Genomic DNA, 22,064 nt, shown 5'->3' on the forward strand with positions numbered 1-22,064 from the left:
AATTTGAACAACGATAATAATTGTTAAGAATTTAAAGATTAAAATTGTGATAGTTATTAAGATTAAGATAAAAAAATCGAACAAAGTCGTTAAAATTTATTAAATATAATACGATAAATATTTTTTTAGCGAATAGAGATTTTCTTTGCTGCACAGAAGGATAGTCACTGTTGTGTTTAAAAATCAAGGGATGACGTCATGAAGAGGAAAATAATTAGGATGTTCTTTATAGAGCTAGCTGCAAAACTGTTTACTCATGTTGTTTTCTTTACTTTTTTTATTTTTTTAAAAAAGGATTGCAGTTTTGTTTTTAAACGTAAAAAGTAAAGTTCTATTTATGATTATTGAATTTAAATTATTTACGGTACGTTTGCAGTCTTTTGATCATTTGATTAATTTCTCAACTCTATATGGTAATTAATAAATGATAAAATAATATGTAATGAGTAGGTCTATTGTGAGACGGTCTCACGAATCTTTATCTGTGAGACGGCTTCAACCCTACCGATATTTACAATAAAAAATAATAATCTTAGTATAAAAGGTAATATTTTTTCATGGATAATCCAAATAAGATATCTGTCTCACAAAATATGACATGTGAGACCGTCTCACATAAGTTTTTGACATATGTAATAATTATAATTAGCTAACATATGTTAGAAACTCCAAAAACTTAAAAGATATTAAAGATTAATTTAAAGAGCTCTCAATAGTTATTCCATTATAAATTGGAAAAAATAAATCATCGGATTTTTAATTTCTTAAAAAAAAGAAAAATCAAGCTGCGGTCCAAACATAGCACCATTTATTAGTAACAGTGACCCTTCAATACCAAATAATTCAAAGGTGGGCATCAAATGATAATGGCAGGCAACCTCACATGGAAATATTACACGATCCCATTTGAAAATTACACAGTATGCTGTCAAATATATATTATACTAGATGAAAATCTTCTTTCTCTCATCCCTCAAACTGATACGTACATTATATTTTTTGTTATTTACACTTCATTTATAAATAAATTTCACACACATTTTACACAACTTTATGAAATGAGCTTTCATTAGCAATTACTCTTAATCCATAATTGATATATGAAAATGATTAACTCGAATTGACTCATAAATTAGTTGCCGATTAAACCACCTAATTTGGCTGGCACGAAAGCTTTGGGGCAATCTTTACTAAAACAGTACTATTTCGGATTAATGAAATATTATGGCGTTCTTTGATATGCAAAATAAGGCTAGGAGCTCTCTTTCTTATAGCAGAGATCTCTCCACGCTAAGAAATCATGAAAGCACAGTGAATATTTATGTGATACATGATTCCTTCCTTCTCATTTCTAGCTACTCCTGGAGTGCTTGGTAATCTACGCCACTCTCGCCCATCCAGATTATTTCTTCCTTGGTATCCTGGCTTCAGCTGCATCATTCTTCCCAATACGAGTCCATTGACTAACGTGAAAACCACGATTTTTGGATATGCAATTATTTATTTTAATTATAGACGTGTTTAAAGATTGTATTTTTGAAATTTTGGTACTATTGTAAGTAACAATAAATTCAAAAATATTAAATAACACATTATATAAAATTCAGTGCAATATATTCAAGGATTTCGAATTTAGGGCTAGAGCATCAATCAAATTTGGAAGAAAATAATACATGAAAGTTAAATTTTGCCCAACAAGGAAGGTAATAAATTCAATGTAGTCTATGTTTGTCATGAACCTATACAAGAAAGTTGTCTACGTTCAATCATTCAATCCAATATAAATTTTGAAAATTATATAAACTTTGGGATCAAGTTTTCGAAATTGGCAAGGTAATATGTTTGGAAGAAACATATCAAAATTATGGAAGAATCATATCAAAATTATAAAAGAAATATCTACATAATTATGATAAGGTTTTCACCCCACTTCATTAAAAAAACAATCCCCGATTCTCGAAAATCACATCTAAATTTCTCTCAATATTTTCGAAATTCTCAACCCAAGTGCTATTAAATGTTCGAGTCAAACTTCTGTCAAGTATCAAAGTGCTGCCTAGACATTATCCGAATACATGCAAGTTCTTCAAGGATTTGAACCAAGCCATCCATCTACATATTTTTTTTTTAATCAAGTTTGAGATAAGTGGGCTTATGCTTTAAAATAATTTGTAGATGAATTGTTTCAATTCGTTTTTTAAAGTTTTGGTCGAGCATTATAATTTTTCTTCCCCTTCTTGTGGTGCGATATCCAAAGTTTTGGAAATGTGAGAATTGAACTAGATATGAATGAAAATCCCAACATACGATAAATTTATGGCCCTTAAACAGTGAGATTGTGACCGTTATATGACATTGCACCCTTAGAAAATAAAAATTAGGGACCGACATTAGTAAACCATAGAAAGTAGATGAATCTCAGTGTTTATGCCAATGTTATGCTTATGTTTAAGCTTATTATATATGTTATACAAAATATGTTATGCATGATACGATGCTTTTCGAATATCATATGTAATTATTATATATATGCTCGAACGGTCGTCGCTTACTGATTAACAAGCATATCTCTCACACCTTATGCTACCCTGATCTCCAGATAAGTGAGAAAATGAAATCGAGGAAGAGGAACAAGACAAATTTTGGGGCTGGTAATAAGATAAATCAAGAAGTTTATTTTAGTTTTTTCTTATTTAATTTTTAATTCAAGTTATATATGCTTCAGCAGATTTTTATCGTTTTCAAAATTTATGTTGTAATGACGATTCTATTTTATGGTATTTATGAAATAAATTGATTTTTGTTTATACAGTGCCATGAGACTTGTTGTCTGGTGATTATGTGATTGTTGAACAACATTGGATGTTCACATTCGGTATCGAGGTGTGACAACTAGAGTATTATAATCACTCCATCTTCAGATCACGATGTTTTCTTTGTGACTCAACTTACAAATCCATTAGTTCGTGTAATCTAGAGGTGACTCTTAAAGGTTAAAGAGGTGCCGTGATGCATATAACATTTTGTCATGTAGACCAATAATTTAATATATCACTTATTTCTAGATATTCTTGCTGGTGATTGACCCAAAATCATTCTAACATACCCTCGTGCCTAGGTCTCTAGCAAGCACAATTATGCACAATAGACTCCACTAGGAAATATTTTGCACCCCTCATCGCCATATTGAATTGCAAAGTAGAGAAGTCCATTATATATAGATTCTTAATTATAAAACAGTTCAAATAATTCTTGCAAATCGATGTTTGATTGAGATATTATGATAATATTCTCTGTGAAATACATGCATATATATATGATCCAATGATTATAATACACAGATCATAACTCACTTGATGTAATATAATATATATTTTTTATAATGTAACATTTTTTTTAGATGTAAGGTAAAATAAATTTTAGTTATCTCTTTACGTGTATATCTGAAACTCTTACCGACCATTCTCGAAACACACCAAGAAACAATGGAATATAGGAATGGACAATAATGGCTTTTCTTTTTTTATTTTCCTGCTTTTACATATTGGTACCACAAATTAAAAAAAAAATGATAGTGGGAAAGTGGTCAATATGTAATATTCTTCCACTTGCAAAATATGAGAATAAAGCATTAGCACACAATTAATATTACATCATGTAAATAACAAACATTGAAAAATACTGCCTGTGGAGAAAAACAATTACATGTATAATCATTATTCTTGATTTTAAAAAATTAGTTTTAATTTGTAAATTCTAGCACTTTTGGCACTTTTTAAATTACAGGTTGGTTGAAGAAGATGATAAGATGCGATGTTGCTGTGATGACAACGAGAAGCCATGAAAATTATGTAAAAATGCTACAAAGAAGTAATTTCAGGAGTTTCAAGCTAGAAGACCTATTTTTTTGGAATCTGTCTCAGACGTAAGAAATGTCAGATACGACCTTGCATGTACTCTACCGAGAGAGAGGCTATTACCCTTCCTGAAGGGGCAAGAAGAAGAAGAGCTAAGAATCCCAGGTCGGGGACCACTTACCTGACGTTGCACGAGTGATCAAATCCTTGGAAAATTAACTTTTTATTAAATTGGAATGTATGGGTAAGTTTGAAAGAAACATGCAATATATATCATGAAAGCATATGAAATGGGAAAAATAATAATTGGCCATTTAAGTTGACCAGTATGTATATCTTTTGGTTCTCTAGTTAGTTGAAAGTGGTATCAATGTAACAAATGATTTTCCTTATATTTAATTCAATTTTCACCAAAGTACTAACATGACGATAGGTGTATGCAAACGTACGAATTAACGTGGCCTGTGTGTCTGTCCGATTAAAGCAAAAATCGGTTTGGTTTAAAGAAATTGTACTCGCTACATGCCTCGGTTTGGTTTTGTTTTGCATATACGATACTCATATTATACAGCTTTGTCTTTACGAACTTGCTTCAATCATTCTGTTATTTGTATATTTCACTTACAACATGTACATATAACTTGCGCAAATTATATGCTAAGTTAATAATAGAGCTTCAGTCACCAATACTATCTATCCTTGACGAAGTCAAATATTTAATCCTGAAAACGCAATTTCACTTGGTAAAATTTAAAACCAAATTTTCGTTTTCTCCATATTCCAATCGAAACGAACAACTAGTGGAAAGTAGAAAATGACATGAATAAAATATATCCGTTGATGTTTCTGCACCCCACCATCCATATGAAACGGCTCTGGTTAAAAGGGCAAAGTGATCAGGTACTTTATCATCATTCAGACACAGGGCACACGAAAATGACTTGTAGTAAAAGCGATCCAGTCAAGTCGGCAAGCATGCATATGATCGGTTAGAGTTTGACTCGAGCTCCAATTTCATCAAACTTAATTTGAGTTCGAGTAGCTCGACTATCATGAATCTGCTAGTGTTATATACTATTAGGAAAAATAAATTTTTTGGTCCACGACTTATCTAATCTTGAGTTTCAGTCCATTTAAGTTTTCAAAGTATGTTTTGATATATTGATTTTTAATTTTTGGCTATTTTTCTAATTTTTTTTACATGACATCGCAAAAGTTATCAATTTATGATAATATAATGTCATTATTTTTTTTATGTCATGTCAACATTTTCAGTGTCATGTCCATATTTTTCAGTGCCACGTCAGCACTTCGGCTATATAGGATTGAAAGAAAAATAAAATAAAAATTGGTGCACCAAAACTAAACTTTAAAAAATTAGTTGACTAAACCAATAAAGGAAAAGTTAATGGATTTAAAAAGTTATTTTTCCTATATAGTAGGTATCTTGTGAGACGGTTTCACGGATCTTTATCTGTTAGACTATGTCAATTATGCTCATATTTACAATTATAATTAATAATTTTGGTGTAAAAAGTAATACTTTTTCATGGATGACCCAAATAGAAGATCTGTCTCATGAAATTGACTTGTGAGACCGTCTCACAAAAGTTTTTGTATTCCCTATATTATTGTACAAGTTCAAAACCACTCGTGTCAAATTCGAACTCGGAAGTCGGAAATGAGCATTTGACAGAGTTTTATTTTGATAAACCAATATCTGTGTCTGAGTTTTGAGTACCCATGTGCATTGGTACCACAATTTGATAATGGAGAAAGTGCAAAATTTTGATGATAGAAAAGTTCTCAAAATATTCTTGCACTTCCTCAAGATAAGGATGTAGATTTAACATGCATGTGTAGCACAATTGGCAATAATGTTCCTTTTTCATTATTTTTTCTTTGCATAAAACCTAGATTTCCCTAGAAATATTCCAATGGAAATGATAACTGACGGCCATATTCACTCAATATATATATTCTTATATTATCATATTTTTAGAGTTATGTAACTCTTTTAAAATTATATTAAATTTTAGAACTTTTAAGGTGCATGATTTTTTTGTAGGATTGTTTACAACCAATTAGAATGAATTTTAGAGTAGGGTTATTTTGGTTATTTTAGTGTTTAATTATTTTGTAACTTATCATTAACTAGAGTAATTGTTGAAGAAGGAACATTTTGGGTATTATAAATTGACAAAAACTTGTGTGAGACGGTCTCACAGGGTCGTATTTTGTGAGACATGTCTCTTATTTGGGTTATCCATGAAAAAAGTATTACTTTTTATGCTAAAATTATTATTTTTTATTGTGAATATCGGTAGGGTTGACCCGTCCCACAGATAAAGATTCGTGAGACTGTCTCACAAAAGACCTACTCTTATAAATTACGTCTAGTGTATATTATATTATTATAATTTGGTAATTCAACCATAATTGGGTATAATTACACATAAATTATTTGTTTGAAGTATCTATTACCCTTGATTTTTGAATTAATAGTAATTTAATATATGATAAGTTAGCGTATCCAAATATAAAAAAATAGAATATGACAATTGATAATCAACACAAATGTTCTTATGCATCAATAATTAGATCTCAAACTATTTCAATTGAGATCGATCAATTATGCGTTTTCTGACTAGATTTATATGAGAATGATGTTTGAATTTAATGTCGAAATATCAAATCTTACTTGGGATGAGTACTCAATTTCTATTTGGATAATTGTTAATTTTTAAAAAATAATGAGTAGTTACTTTAAAATTGTACTCAATTCGTGTTTAAATTCAATAGCCAAAGTACACCACTTAATTTGAGAGGACTAACATGTGTCCGATAATGTGTAACTGGTGATAAATAGTTGACAAATATTTTAAAACTATACTCAAATGATGTTTAAATTTAGTAGTCAAATTATCCCACTACTTGGTTTGGGAGTACCCAATTGTTGTCCAATGTCCATCAAGTTTTCAACGTTTGTTTTTGATACACAGATTTTTAATTTTCGATTATTTTATTCAAATTGTTAACGTGACATCTGATAAGTCAACAGTTTTTTATGTTACTTCAGTATTTTTCATTGTCATATCAATATTTTCCGTTGTTACATTAGCATTTTTCAGTGTCACATCAGCAATTAGACTAAAATAGACGGAAATTAAAAGTTAGTTTATCAAATCAAACATTGAAAACTTAATGACCAAAACCCAAAATTGAATAAGTTAGTAGACTCGAAAAGCTATTTACCCTAAAATATTTCTTTATTTTATCTTTATTTTTTATCACCCATAACATAAATAATTAGAATAAAAAAGTTATTTTTTAAAGTTTTAAATTTTAATGTAATATCTATATTTTTTACACAAAAACTATTTAATACCAATTTTTTAATATATATACACTAGCGCTTTATGGGCGAAACCTGCTACAACGAGAGTAGAACTTCTGGTGTGTTTGTATAAGATGAGCAATCGACCATCTCACAGTAACATAAAATAGTATTGATGGACTATACGTTTTGTGTTTCTAAGTTAGATGATCGACCGATCCTCTAATACAAAACAAAAACAGGAAGAACTACTTCCAGTGTGGTAGAGACTCGCTCGTGTTTTAGGTAGTAACAACGGAAAATTCCATTACACTGAGTCAAAGGCCTTTTGGTGATCAGCTTTCATGTTATTGTTTCATTTATTGCAAGCTTGTGAATGTGGAAGTAAGAAGTCAGATTCTTATATTTATAACACGAAAGTGGAACACAAATTTCGTGGTTGCTACCTGAAACAAGAAGTTGCTACAACCCTCAAAGGCCCGACTATGTGTGTTTTTTCTATAAAAAAAAAAAAAAAAACTTCTATTAGATCTTCTTACGAGTCAATTTTGTCTGACAAATAGATAACGATTCGACTCATAAAAATGTATTACTTTTTATTTAAAAAAAACACTTGTTTACTTGTATCGCAGAATTATTTTTCCCATCAATTGAACGTTTCATGGTAAGAAATCCTAAAAAATCATGTTAACACAAAAACAAACCTTTCTGGGAGCAGGAAGAATTCCATCAACACCAAACAGCGCAATCAAACCAGGTTTCCTGTCAACCTCCGTGGCAGAAATGAACCCCTTCTTTGTCCTACAATCCCAAGTTTGATAAGTCTTTTATGTCTTCAAATTCAAAACATTAACAAATAGCGCTTGATTCAGTTTCTAATATATATTGTCACGTTGCCTGTATTCATTTAAAATGTAAATTTTATCGGATTCGGAATAAATCCTCTGCTTCTAGGCTATATTTCCTGCTGCATAAATATATACGGTATAATAATTTCAATGATGTAACAATTTACTTGCCAAATAATAAAAATTAAGGGCTAATTTCACCTTTTATATATATAATATCAAGATCATGAGATTGACATATAGTCGCAAATTGTCACATGATAATTTTATTTTTAGGTAAGTGGGTGATCCGGATTTCCAAGATTAATTATTAGTTATTGTTGGAGCTAGTTCAAATATAGTCGCAAATTGTCACATGCTAACAATCAATATTATTACAAGTAATTCTTGATACGATGTGTGCAGGTAGATTAAATTTTGTATATATATATGAAATACAACAATATTAGAGTACCTTTTTTTTATTCAAAGTAAAGGTCCGAGTTTGAATTTTGCTGTATTTCATTCTCTTACAAAATTCTAGGTATAACGAGGAAAGGTGTTTTGTGAAAAGAAATCGGTAGGGCTGAATTAGTTAGTATTAGGGCCAAAATCTCTATAATATAGTATAATATAGATGGTACATGTTGTATGTCCGATGCATCATTGCTAAGTTGATTACACTTAGAAGTTTGACCGATGAAAACTTTGAGAATTCAGTTGAATAGGGGGAATGTGGAGAGACCTACAAGAAGAGTCGAATGCCTTAGAGGCAGAGCCATCAGGCGATGGGAGTAGGAGAAATATGTAATGCTGTCGTATCATATTATCGAATAATTAATGACATAACAAGATCTTAGTGAATTGTTAAGTCCTCATTATAATTAGAACCTTCCAAATATCACTTGACCATAAAAAAAGATAACAAAAGCAATGTCTAGACGAGTCGTAATCTCTCTTGTAATCTTCTCTTTTCTGCTAGCTTTATTCTTTGCTCTCTGATTAGATTACCTTTCTCATTCGTCGGAGTTGGATTTCTTTGATTCAAAAGTTGACCCAACAGAAGGAGAAGAGATCGATGCTCTCTCCCCCGTCGCCGTTGGATTTCTTTGATTTTCTTGATTCAATGGCCAAGTGAACGAGTGAGTTAATCGGTGCTTTCTATCTTAAGAAATGCTTAGTTGGGTAAAATGCTCATATTAATTAATCTTACAAATCTATAGAACCTACAGAAATATTGACATTTACTTTAAAATAAATCATTAATTCAGTTAACCAATTTTTTATAACAATAATTACCATCCAACTGATTTAATCGAATTACCAAATTAAATTAACCTAATTTTCAGATTAATTTGTTTTGATCTCGGTTTAATCGAAGGTTTGCTCAATAGCCAAGCCCTGACGTAGTCCCGTAGGGGACAAAATTATACCTATAATTTTCAGGAAATTAAATTATATTGTGCTTATACATAAATTGAATTATATATATATATATAAACTGATAAAAAGATAAAATAAGATGTCACTGCATTAGCTGAATATTTATTCTTAACACTAAGTCACGTGAAATCATCTCGAGTATCAACTTTTGAGATGAACCTTTGATCCAACCCGATTTAACCCAATTTGTCAAAAAGTATTAATTTTTAAGTTACACAGTGTTGTTTTCACTTCAAAATTATCATTTTTATTAGTTATATTGTGGATATTTATTGTATGATATATGTTGATTTGAGTAAAAATAGTAAATTTTATGTCAAAATTATTTATGCATGATTCAAGTGAAAATTATTGATTTTTATCAATGTTCTAAAAAGCGTGAAAAAACATGACTTAAGCACAAAGGGCAAGGAAATAGCTTGTTAAAAACAATCAACTTTTTAGTTGATCGTATTAATCGAGTAAAAAACATGAAAATATGAGAAAATAACCCACTTTTTTTAATAAAATTTAACAGATTGATACTCACGGGAAATTTTGGGATCCGCTTCCAGCAAGTGTCACTAGTACAGACGCAGGTTTTGAATACCCTGAGACTGAAATCACAAATATGATCGTTAGAAGGGGGCCAGGAATGTGTCATGGCGTAGCCCCTCCGACGCTCAAGTTAGAGACTGAGGATATATGAGGGAACGCTCAAACCTGTTATTTATAGGAGAATACTTGGGCCCTTGATGGGCTTGTCTTCTATTTGGGCTAAGGATAGGCCAGAGATGGTGGACCCATCCATAGAGTATCACATATGTTAACCATTAAATTTTATTTTAATAAACAAATATTTAATCTATACTTTTCTTTGCAATTAAAAGAGGACACTTGACTTAATATAAACGTTTTACTTCATGTAATTTTTGATTTTGGAATTTTATTTTTTATAACTTGAAATGTAAACATTTATTCTTAACATTTGTATGTCTATATGTTATTTAATAAATTTATCAACTTAATATAATTATAATTAAAATTATAATAAAACTTTTAAAAAAAATTCACGCTTAATCTCATTCTAAACTCACTTAATTTTGCAAAGCTTAAAGTTTGATCATATTGTTTCGTCGTGTTTTATGTTTATTAGAATTTTATTTTTTATGTCAAAAATATATTTTTTTAAATTATGCCATAAATAATATCATATAATATATATCGATTTGATTTATATTTAATCGACGTGTCTATCATTAGATTTATGATACCGAGTTTTGCACAAAATAAATGAATAATATTCTCTAGTCTACCCCCATTAATAAGCCCAATTCTTGAGAAGGGTCGGTTAAATGGGTCAACCGAAGGTGTGTTGAGCAGACGCCAGCCGAACATAATATTTTCTTCAATTCCCATTTCTTCAATTGATTGATACGTAGGTAGTATAATCGGAGGAAGATAGAGCTATGGCAACCACGCCGCGTTCGCTGATTTCTCGGCTCTCACCCTACATCTCGGCTCGGCTTCGTCGGAATTATCGGCTTCTTAGCTCATCCACCGCCCTCCGAGAATCTCGGACTTTGTCTCCAGAATCTCCATCGGAATCTCCTGATGATCTTCATTTGACAGACAGCTGTGTTCGGGTACTCTTCCGTTAGCCTTTTGTTTTTACGGGACGGATGAATTTACGCCATTGTTTGTGTTTTCTTATGCGTCTGGGTTTGACGGGTATATCATTATTTGATTTGCATTCTCGCTGCGGGTTGAATTGATTGAGGTGTGGAAATTTAAGATGTTGGTTTGTCATGAGCTTCGGGATTGAGAAGAGAGATTGATTCGATTGAGAGATTGATGCTTTAAGACTCTTATTTTCAGGTTAAGGTGATGCCGTGATGGAGTGATATACGAATGTTTTTTTTTTTCATTTTCATCATGCTTTTATTGTACTTTTATTTATAGATTTGTCAGGACATGCTTTTGTGTGTATAATTTACGTTCTTGAGCAAGTTTTGGACAATCTTTGTGTTGGATGAAAGCCCAACTCATTTGCTAATGTTGTGTAGAGAATGAAAGAGTTGCAAGCCGATGAGGGCCATGAGAAGTTGTTGCGCTTGAGCATAGAAGCTGGAGGTTGCTCTGGTTTCCAGTATAAATTTTCACTTGACGACACAATCAGTGGTGATGACAGGTGCTATTTGCTCTCCAGTATCATGTGATGGGTAGTTTTGTTGTCGTTGTACATCAAATATGTTCGAGTAAATTAGATATTCTGATAATATTTGGTGTAGTTCCTCTAAGAAAATGTCTTTCAATTCTGAATTTTTGCAGGGTTTTTGAGCAGGATGGAGTTAAAGTTGTTATTGACAAGATTTCCCACGGATTTGTTAAGGGTGCAACCGTTGATTTTGCAGAGGAGCTGATCCGTTCTGCTTTTCAGGTCCGTTCAATATGACTGGGGCCTTAACTTTATTTAATTATAGCTCCGTCAGCTGTATCCGTTCATCATAGTTATTTTGCAAAAAATATAAGTTTTTTTGCTGTTACATGCCCGAGCGATTAAATATATCGATTCCTTTGGATAACAGAAGAAATAACATTCAACGGCTATGAAGATCGCCCATAGTCATCTTACATCAGCATGATGGACATTCTTTTTTCCTTTTTTTTTTCAAGGATTATCAGGATTAACATTCTTGGTTGTGCCTTTTTGCTGAGCCTGTTTCCTTTCAGTATGTTAGATGTTAACTTCTGAATTTCTGACTTGCTTGTACTGCCACTTCTTATATGACCTCAAACTTACTTATAGAGGTCGAATAAAATGGGCCAAAAATTTAGTGCTTATGGGTCCTGGATACTACTCATTCACAAGATGAACAAAAAGTCACCGATAGTAGTGTAAGAAGTCTCCTATTCAGTAAGAAGTCTCCTATTCAGACTGTATTGCTGAAAGAAAATATCTGAAATATTGATGATTGCAATCTCCTTGAGTCTACATCTTGGTTTATCTTCGTGCTATGGGTAAACCAATTAGGTTCCAATATCACTAGTATTGTGGCAACCTTGTAATTTTATGTTGTTAGAAGTGTATTAGTGGTAAAATTTACGTTGGAATGGTTATGTAAGCATGAGACTATTAATTAGTATAAATCTGGGGTCTCATTCCTTTTAGTGTTCATGTTGGAATAAGTCACACTTCCGTTTCTTTTACCGTGACAGAAACTTGAAGAAATTTGCAATCAATTTTAACTTGGTTGTCTTTACAGCTTTACCTATGATGTACTAAGTCGCCTATGTGGGCTTTGACCCGATCACATGACAAGATAAGATATTCATTAATTTGAATGAATTTTTTTCTATTAGGGATTGGTATTTATTAGGAATCCGACTTGAAATGGTTCTGTCTCTACATTCACAAAAAGGGTTATTGTATTGTGGAACCGTTGTGGGTGTTCTCGTAATACTCATGCAACCGTGATGTATTTGGTTCATGATCGAGATATTATAAGAGTACCAATCAAAGGTCCTGGATTAATGAGGATCTACATCATACGCTTCGTCAACCTATAACTTCTTGCAGTCCTCTTGAAACTTCGAGTTTTACCGCATCTTTGTAACTTTGCCTGTTTTCCTCGTGAATAATTCATTTATTAAGTGTTGAAATGGAAGTTGAATGCATTGAAAATTTTTGTTTGTAGCTATGAGTAGCCATATTTAGCCAACCCCATGATGAATTTCTTTATATTCAGGTATCAAAAAATCCAAGTGCAGTGGGCGGCTGCAGCTGTAAAAGTTCATTCATGACAAAGTAGTAGTTTTATCATTTCCATGATCCCGATAGATGCAGGAGATCTACCATAAAACTTCAATGGCTAATCTACTTGGATGCTTCGCATACCTATAAAGCAATTCATTTATATGCTGATTTTTTGTTGTATACACAGCAAGAACTGGCGCGGGTATTCTTTTAATGAGTTATTTCGCATGTGATGAAATAGATCTGCCTCAACACATTGAAGCATTTGTACGAACAACTTCCTTTGTGCAAAAAAGAAAGGTGCTTAGGGTATGTGTGGTGCTAAGGTTCTATAGAATATGGCAAGCTCAAGCCTTTCTTTGCTCACGGTGTAGTTAAATTTTCCTTGCATGCAATTATATACTTGTAAAAAAGTGCTTTCTTTTTCATATATCTGTGGCCTAGTATATGCTAAAAATATGGTAGTTTTGGCCGAAATGAATTAACAAATAACTTCACATTACGGTAAAGGGTGGCCTCACAAATGAAAAATAAAATAGATAAGCAGACTAGTTTAGCACTTGATGATTGCAACCAATAAGTTACTAGGAATAAGAAGTTTTTGGACAGTTCAATTCAGCATAAGTATTAGGTGTTCATTGGCGTATGATATGATTTACACATATATTCCATGTAAGTAATGATTTCAATTTGTTTAACGATCCAGTTTTTATTAATACATGATGTTTATTTCACTCTGTGTAGTATATTTAGAAAATTGTATGCTGAATAACAATCATAAGCTTCGTTTCACCACAACCGACCCTACATGGCAAAAAAGATCTTAGCCATCTTAAGTGGTATTTTGGAAGAGCCACGAGAGTCCCGAGGAAATTAATTGGCAGGGATGAGATGAGACATGATAGGTGAATATTATAGTTGGTGAGAAGATTATTTTTTATTTTTAAAAATTTATGAGAAAATTTTAGAAATATTTTTGGATTTGATCGAATCGATGGATATGATTTGGATGGAGTGATTTGAAACTATTTGTTATGCGATTCTTATAATAATGGAATTGTTTTCCAAAATAAACTAGATGTATTTAATTAACTTTAATTGAATACTAAGGATGATCGATCGTTTTGTGCTGCCAAATAATAGCTAGGAAAAAAACCATATGAAATCAAAATTTAGTTACACTTGCTATATAATTAAGAATTTAAAAATTAGTCTCATTTTTTAGTTGGATACTGATATCCCTCTTTTTAATATTAAAATCAAACTCTATAATGTTAAATTCACTAATATAAAAAATTATCGGAAAAGTATACTTTTAATATCATATTTTTATACCAAAACAATTTTGGTCTCTAAGCATTTCAACGCAACACTTTTAGTCATGTGATATTAACTACAATGAATTATAATGAATTCTTATAAGAATTTGAGTTATCATTTTCGTAAAACAGAGAGAAATATGAATTGAACAAAAGTTCATTGTGCAGTTGCGCTTATTTTTCAGTCCGAAAAGTGACACTTTTAAAAAATGATACTATTTTTAATTATTTTTAATTTAAAATAATAATCTATTTTAATACTTTGTAATCCTTATTTTTTAAAGGTAATATTTTCTTTCCAATTTAGTTTGAAATCTAAAACAATATAATGTTTAAATACAAATCTATGGTTCGTTCGATCTTGGGTGTGGGGCAGTGCCTACACCCCATATAAATGGTTGGGATTCCACTTCATGATAAAAAAAAATTAAAAAAAAAAAAATTGGGCCAGAAAAAATTCCGGCCCTTGGATGTACCCTGCAGGATAGGATGTAATAATCCCAAATCTATACTATCATCGTAATCATCATCATTATTATTTAAGTTGAAAGGCTTGTAATAAATATATTTATGTATGTTTTTTGATAAACAAAAATAAAAATATTCATCTCGAATTACGAAAATTGCTTTTTGTTTAATTAAAAAATCATAGAAAGTATATTAATATTGTGTATTCTATATCTAATATACTTAAAAAATATATTTTTTAAATCTTATCTATATTTTAAATAATCATATCATAATAACATAAAAATTATTATGCAAAACTATTTTTATAATTTTAATATTAATATAATATCTAAAATTTTCACACAAAAAAATATTTATTACAAAATTTTAATATGGCACAAGTTTATAACATGATTAATACCAAGAGATCCCTGATTGAAGAGTAAAGATCATACCTTTCTCGAGTCCACCACACTGATCTCTAGTATAATTTGCATGATGATGAATTTCAGTTACAAGAATTTCGAGCTGAAAGAAATTCAGAAACTCGAAGGCCACACCGATAGGGTTTGGAGCCTTGCCTGGAAACCGCCCACCGGAATGGACGGCGTCCCCGCAGGTCTTACTTTAGCTTTACGAATTTATTTCAATTCTGGAGATTTATAATTCCGCTGTGTGTAAGAGAAAATGAATTCAATGATACTTCGTCTCTTCCTTATCGTGAATTTCGCACATCACAAGTGCTAAATTTTATTACGCAGCTTAATAACATGGACAAAAATGTGAAAGAAACTTTATTGGATTTTGTTTTATTTTGGCGTTAATACTGATCTGATGCAGGCACTGTTGGAGGAGACGCACACCAGGACCGTTAGATCATGTGCGTGGTCACCATTTGGTAAATTATTGGCTACGGCTAGCTTTGATGCCACCAAAGCCATATAGGAAGACGTTGGAGGTGATTTCGAATGTGTGTCCACTTTAGAGGTATTTGTATATGATGTGATCAAGTAAGAATAATTTTGGTGGTGGAGTTTTGTTGTGTGATTCGATTGAGTGGCAATTATAATATTTGGTCTTTAATATGTTCGCTTTTTCTGAAATTGATGTATAAAAATGGTAAATTGATGTCCACAGTCATGAAAACGAAGTTAAAAATGTCTCTTGGAATGCATGTGGCTCATTGTTCGCGACTTGTGGGCGAGACAAATCGGTCAGGATATGAGAAGTATACCACATAATGAGTTTGAAGTTGTTTATGTGCTGCAAAGACATACACATGAGGTTAAAATGGTCCAATGGCATCCAACAATGGATATTCTGTTTTCATGTAGCTATGACAATAGGATTAAGGTACTGTGAATGTAAAATAAGAAAGCTGGCAATGTTTAGGATATTCAAGCATCTGTTAATCCTTGTAAAACTGTCTGCTTGTTTATGGCAGTTGGTTAGCCTTCTTTCTGTTTAAATTTAATCTAAAAAATGTATCAGACTCGTTAAACTGCTGTAGGTTTGGGCAGAGGATTGGGACAGTGATGATTGGTGCACTGTGTTCAAAATTTAGGTGAATTAAACAGGTAGTTTTTGACTGTCCGTGTTTGTATACGTCAATGGCCTTAAAACAACAATGGCAATCTGTGGTCCATTATTATTATTATTGGATATTTTGCAACCTTTTCATTATGCTATATCACCGGACCTATTGTACGCGGTATAAATAATTCCTAGTTTTAAATGCTGTTGATTTGTGTAATAATGAATAATCATTTCTAAATGGGCGAGTCATGCTCCTAAGACTCAACAATTGAAGCAAGTAAAAGTTTCGGTAAAGATTTCAGGTGTTAGTTTGTTCACTGATCATTCTACGAAGCTTACCACAGATCGAACTGTTATACCAAGTTTTTTTTATTATCATTGACCTGAATTCAAGTAGCCCAATTGTCACTCTGTCAAAGTAAGGAGTTCAAATCTGCTTCGTTTCACTTTCCTTTATAGTTGTCTTATGATTACGTGCTTTGTTCTGTGCTGTAAGCTTTTCTTCATTTAATGAGTAAGCTTTACTTTTGACATTGGATCAATAAATTGAGATTCTTTAAGATTCTCGTAAAATGTAACACCTTTGTTTTTTGTCCTTTTAGTTGCCACATCTACAGTCTGGGCATTATCTTTTCATTTTCTGTTTGCATATTTTATGACCGTAACATTCAATTAACCGCATGTAAGTCGAGTCTTATGAGTAGTGTCATCACGAAATATGTTTCAATGACAGTACAATGGAATAATTGTGAGGCTAGGTATAATGCAGTAAATTTTTTCTTTTGCAGTGATGATCTAACTACTAAAATATGGGGCACTGACATCATACAACTGCAGTCCGGCAATGGAAATGCCCCTTGGTGAGCAATGCATGAACATTTGTGCTTGATCCTTCTTTTTTGATAGATTTTCTTATAGTTTATTTTCGGGTTTGTTCTTTTTGTTTCTTGATTTGGATGACAGACAAGGTTTGAATCAAGTAGTCTCATGTTTCATTTAATTTACTTCTGCCCATAAATTCCCAATCAAGAAAATGTTGATGAAGAAAAATATGAAATTAATGTCTGTTACGTTGATGATACAACCATTAACGTGACGAATTCCAATTGATTATGAGTCAATGATATTTTGTTCTTTTATGAAATGTGAGAATGTTGGTCGATTCTCATAGGGGAAAACAGATGCCATTTGTTTGCTTTTTCGCTCACAAATATTTGTCAAGCACACAGTTCCACTAACAAAAAGGAAGAGACGTGTAATATACCTCGTGGATTGTGAAATGTATATAATATGGTAGAATTATGTGAAGTAACGTCATTTTCATTGACCTTATTGATGAAGTAACAAACCGAAAGAAGATGAGTCTAAACTTATGAAGATTGGAATAAAAAATTTAAATTGATTTGTTCATGGAAAAATGTAACCACTGATTCTTTTTTTATAAGATTTTATTATAAGAATACAACATTATTTAATAATAAAAGGTTCAAAGATTTTGACAAATTTTATAAATTATGTTTAATCAGGTTGTTCGAATTCAAATCATAATATGGAGTTGAATTAACATTTTTTATGTTTTTTTTTTGCCAGGACGCATATTTCTACTCTATCAGGTTATCATGACCAAACAATTTTTTCTGTCCATTGGTCAAGGTAGCAAATTCTTCTCTATTTTTACTCCCATTGCCTTGTTTTAAAAAAATGGGTAATGTTTGCGTTCTATATTGTCATATTTTTTATCTCCTTTTGCATTCACATTTTGAGCTGGAATATGAGAGGGAGGAAATAATTTGCACTGGATCTGCTTATGGTGCTATCCGTTTATTTGTTGGAAGTGAAGATGGCATGGTATTAACAAAAGTCATACTTTTTCACTGGATGGGTTCTCTATTGTATTCATTTTTTGGCACACTCATTTTCATGATGAGATTGCATAATACCTTTCGTTATCTTCTGCTCACATTTATAGCAATTTTGGCATCTGCATTCCGATACATCACCTTGGTGTAAATTTCATTTTTTTTCTATGCCTCGAGTCCTTCTAAGACCTGTGTTAACAATCTCCACCTTTGTCATCGTTATGGTCCTTCCAAGATATACACAAATCGTGGTCTTTTTTTTTTCAAGCTGTCCTCACCTTTGTTGTTATGTTTGTTGAGAAGATTTAAGTTCTTGGTTGGAGATGTTGCCTGTTATTCGCCAACCTAAGTTCCTTGCCAAATCTTTCCACTGATTTCAGCCCCTGTTGCGGTCACAGGTTACATTGTCGCAATGAAATTTCTCGTAGTTCTACTACTTTATGGCATTACCCTTTCATCTCACACCTTTAGAATGGAGTAGATGACTAGTTTTTTAGTTTATTAAAGAAAAACTGAATCAGATTGAGTGCTAATTGAATAGGTAAGGCTAGATGATATCACTAGTTGCATGTGTGCCTTTTCAAATATACTGCAAAACCAGTATTGTTGAAGATTAACTCAAGGAAAAGTTGGATTGCCTTGAAAGGCATTGACATGATTGTCTGTCTGTTAAGCCCGTATGTCTAATCATGTGAGCTTTGACTTGTTACTTTACCATGCTTTGTTTTCTTGTCATACCAGAATGGCACTGCCATTGAATATACTCTTATGAAAATATATCTGAAGGGTGGGCTAATAAAATAACTTACGTAACTTGTCTAACTCGTATGATTTCAGTGAGCAACTGCTTGAGACTCTGGTCTATGCACTATGCTTCTTAACATTATTTGTTCAAGTTCATCTTGACGTTGTATGGGTGTTACTTTCATGCATCCATTTTGTTTTTGTGTGGTACTACAGGTTGGTGGACCTACATACAAACGGCTACTAAAGAAAGAGAAAGCTCGTGACATGGATGTGAATGCTGTGCAGTGGAGTTCGAAGGTAATTTTGAAAGTGGATTGGGGATTTGTCTATACATGAGTATCCAATCACTCACTCCTATAGAGGTTTGTTCATGAAGTAACAACCGAATTGGAATCTCTATGGTTGGTGTTTGCTTACTCCGGTCTTTTTTCATGTAGACAGTTAACCAACAATATATTTTCTTCATCACAACGAAACAGGAAAACAAGTGTCTTGCCTCTGCAAGTGATGATGGCACTGTCAAGATATGGGACTTAACAACCGCTTCACCCGATCAGAAAAATTTGCTTCCATAGTTCTATGCACGTTCAATTAGCAAATGCCTTTGCTAATTATATTGTCATGTTTTGGAAGTATCATCATTTGCATAATTTATGTGTACATAAAAGGAACAGCAAAGTCGATGTAAATTTTTATCAATAAGAAATTTCAGAATCATATGAAGTTACCCGACCCAATTTTCTTTCCTGCGCGATGCTAGTGTCCTTAACTGAAGAATCCCAAATCCCACTCTATATCAGGGATTGAGTAGTTAATTTCCTAGACTTGATCTTCTTAGATTTCCCCTTTAGAGCTCTCCCAAGGTTGGTTTTTTTAGAACAAAAATTGAATGGTGTCACTTATCAAGACCAGAGAAACGTATTTATAAGAACTGTCCGAAAAATACAGATACTAGTACTACAGTAAAGTGAATATATTTTTACAGCAGGAGATACAATTCTAGAAGAAACACAAAACCTTTAGCCTATCATCGTCAACCGTTCTTCACTGCATTTTGAATTGACTCTTCCTCTTTCTCCCACCAAGGCCGCTCTTGGGGAAACAACAGCTTTGTCCCCCGGCATGGAGTCAAATGCCTTGCAATCAATCCAATCTTTGAGCAAATCCTCCTGTCCCCATATCTCCGGTACATGAACCCGACCCACCACCTCCACCCCGTTTCTCTTCAATATCTCCCATGCTGATCCCTCTTCTAGCTTCCTCTCCTTTGGTTCCGTCTCTGGATTCCGCGGAAGCATGGTAGAGAATATGAATTGATAATTGAAGTAAGCAGATTTATTCTCACGCCAATTGTTTCTATCTACTCCATTTCCGGAATGCTTCTCTGCTCCTATTTATAGTGTAGGAAATGAGAATGGAAGGAAAAGGAGATGAAAGATGGGGAAAGCGTTGTTTTCTCGGAAAGTGATTTGGTTTACAAGGTATGTGACAACCCGGACTGTATTTTGTTGTGAGATTCAGATTCTTGTTCCTGAGTTTTCGTTGTCACGTGTATCAGTAGATCCATATCAAGTGGTTTAGATTAAATCATGCTGGGGTAAAGATACATATTTGTTTTAATGCATCCAACGATATTTGGTGCAATGTCTCGAGAAAGCAACTGAATCAATGGAAGCATTTATTTTTTGGGAAAGGGATTGTGATTTTTGGTGGATGTATTGTGAGGTCGATATTGGTGTGTGGAACTTTGGGCCGATAGGAGTGAATTGAGTCGTTCTCAACGAGATGCCTGACTTTGTTGAAATTGGATGCTGAGCCGGGAGAAGATATTTTGTCCAACATCGGTGTTAGGAATTTCCATAGGGTGCTACAGATTGGACGAATGGTATCATAAAAAATGGATAGATTTTGAGTCTTCGGTAAAAAAAAAAAAGAAAAAAAAGAAAAAGAAAAGATGAGTAGCACCTGGTGGTACACATGATTTTTTTCTTAGCCCCAGTCCATGAGTGACGAGATTCAAATCATGGATATGCAAACATATCCTCGAAGAAGTTTCTGAGATATCTATATCTATGTGGGTGTACATTTAATATATATCATATTTTGTCTGATTTGTTTTATACCCAAAAATCAATAGCTAAAACCAGTAAATGACTTGATTTAGATCATAAGCTAGTTTATTTAATTTACAAACGACTCACTTTTATTTCATACCGATATTATTATCACACAAAATCGGCACGTTCTAGCTAGCACAAAATCTCTCCACCGGAAGAGCTGCTAACCTAGCTGCTCTCTCCGCCTTGATTCTACACAAACACAGCGTTCAATTGGCATTGCTGAGGGCGCGTGAACTGGCATCTGCGGGGAAGTTCTCTTGCTTTCTCGTACACCTCCTGGATTTCCTCGCCTTGATAGCCGCGCCCCCCTTGCTGTTGCTCCTTCACCACCTGCCTGATGGCTTCGCAGCGGCAATCCTCGTTCACATTCCGGAGTTCATTGCAGCACTCCTTCAGGGATCCGCTCTGCTTGCCGCGGTTCAAGGCCAGGAGGAGTTCTCCATCTACGGAGTCGAATCGGCCTCCTTCCCTTCCTTGTTGGAAGTACCTTTGGCAGGAGCGGAACTGGCGGCCCTGCACCTGCTGTTGGCACTCCTGCCGCCCTTGGTTGTCTTCATCATCGATGGTGGTGGTGCTGACAGTGGTGGTGTAGGTGTTGGCCGCGGCCAGGGATACCATAGCCACAAGGAGAGCTGCCGCGAGTGCAAGATTCTTCGCCATGCTTGGGATTTGATTGTGTATTTGTTCGTCGTGAAAGGGGGATTTTATATATAGTGGTTTTCGTGGGTTTGCATGGGCTTTTTACGTGTTGCGTGATGAAAGAAAGGTGGATGGATTTATGCAGAAAGGGTTTAGGTAGCGTTCTCGAGTTTCCACGTCCCGCTTGCATGGCC

At 33.1% G+C, this 22,064-nt stretch overlaps 3 protein-coding genes and 2 long non-coding RNA genes across 12 annotated transcripts; 2 read left to right on the forward strand and 3 right to left on the reverse strand.

Moving 5' to 3' along the window:
* Positions 1–4,564: 4,564 nt before the first annotated feature.
* LOC142544711 (uncharacterized) lies at positions 4,565–9,417 on the reverse strand. Its single transcript, XR_012820086.1, has 3 exons — positions 8,767–9,417; positions 7,899–7,995; positions 4,565–4,732 (listed from the first exon to the last, which is right to left on the reverse strand). It is a non-coding gene; the product is annotated as an uncharacterized LOC142544711 (long non-coding RNA).
* A 1,350-nt stretch (positions 9,418–10,767) lies between these two features.
* Positions 10,768–13,561, forward strand: LOC142546265 (iron-sulfur assembly protein IscA-like 2, mitochondrial). Its single transcript, XM_075653896.1, has 4 exons — positions 10,768–11,089; positions 11,510–11,634; positions 11,775–11,883; positions 13,193–13,561. The coding sequence occupies exons 1-4, from the start codon at positions 10,913–10,915 to the stop codon at positions 13,253–13,255; spliced, it is 474 nt and encodes a 157-aa protein (XP_075510011.1). The 5' UTR covers positions 10,768–10,912; the 3' UTR covers positions 13,256–13,561.
* Positions 13,562–15,377: 1,816 nt separating this feature from the next.
* Positions 15,378–20,101, forward strand: LOC142546266 (protein CIA1-like). Of its 8 annotated transcripts, none has more exons than XR_012820446.1 (6): positions 15,378–15,588; positions 15,810–15,956; positions 16,480–16,546; positions 17,294–17,365; positions 18,096–18,158; positions 19,325–20,101. XR_012820446.1 is itself a non-coding variant. In XM_075653897.1 (6 exons), exons 1-6 carry the CDS (start codon positions 16,210–16,212, stop codon positions 19,684–19,686), a joined length of 498 nt encoding a protein of 165 aa, XP_075510012.1. In that variant the 5' UTR covers positions 15,963–16,209; the 3' UTR covers positions 19,687–20,101. The 8 variants fall into 8 exon arrangements, 1 of the variants encoding a protein (XP_075510012.1); XR_012820447.1 differs by lacking the exon at positions 16,480–16,546 and having other exon boundaries at positions 15,379–15,588; positions 19,325–19,408; positions 19,591–19,635; XM_075653897.1 differs by lacking the exons at positions 15,378–15,588; positions 15,810–15,956; positions 16,480–16,546 and adding exons at positions 15,963–16,322; positions 18,284–18,353 and having other exon boundaries at positions 19,325–19,408; positions 19,591–20,101.
* Positions 15,405–15,838, reverse strand: LOC142546268 (uncharacterized). The gene is made up of 2 exons (XR_012820449.1): positions 15,708–15,838; positions 15,405–15,677 (listed from the first exon to the last, which is right to left on the reverse strand). It is a non-coding gene; the product is annotated as an uncharacterized LOC142546268 (long non-coding RNA).
* Positions 20,102–21,241: 1,140 nt separating the features above from the next.
* On the reverse strand, positions 21,242–21,921 carry LOC142546267 (2S seed storage albumin protein-like). The gene has a single exon (XM_075653899.1). It carries the CDS (start codon positions 21,889–21,891, stop codon positions 21,421–21,423), a length of 471 nt encoding a protein of 156 aa, XP_075510014.1. The 5' UTR covers positions 21,892–21,921; the 3' UTR covers positions 21,242–21,420.
* Between the last annotated feature and the right edge of the window lie 143 nt (positions 21,922–22,064).

This window comes from Primulina tabacum, chromosome 5, assembly GCF_025594145.1.
Source record: "Primulina tabacum isolate GXHZ01 chromosome 5, ASM2559414v2, whole genome shotgun sequence".
NCBI lineage: Eukaryota > Viridiplantae > Streptophyta > Magnoliopsida > Lamiales > Gesneriaceae > Primulina > Primulina tabacum.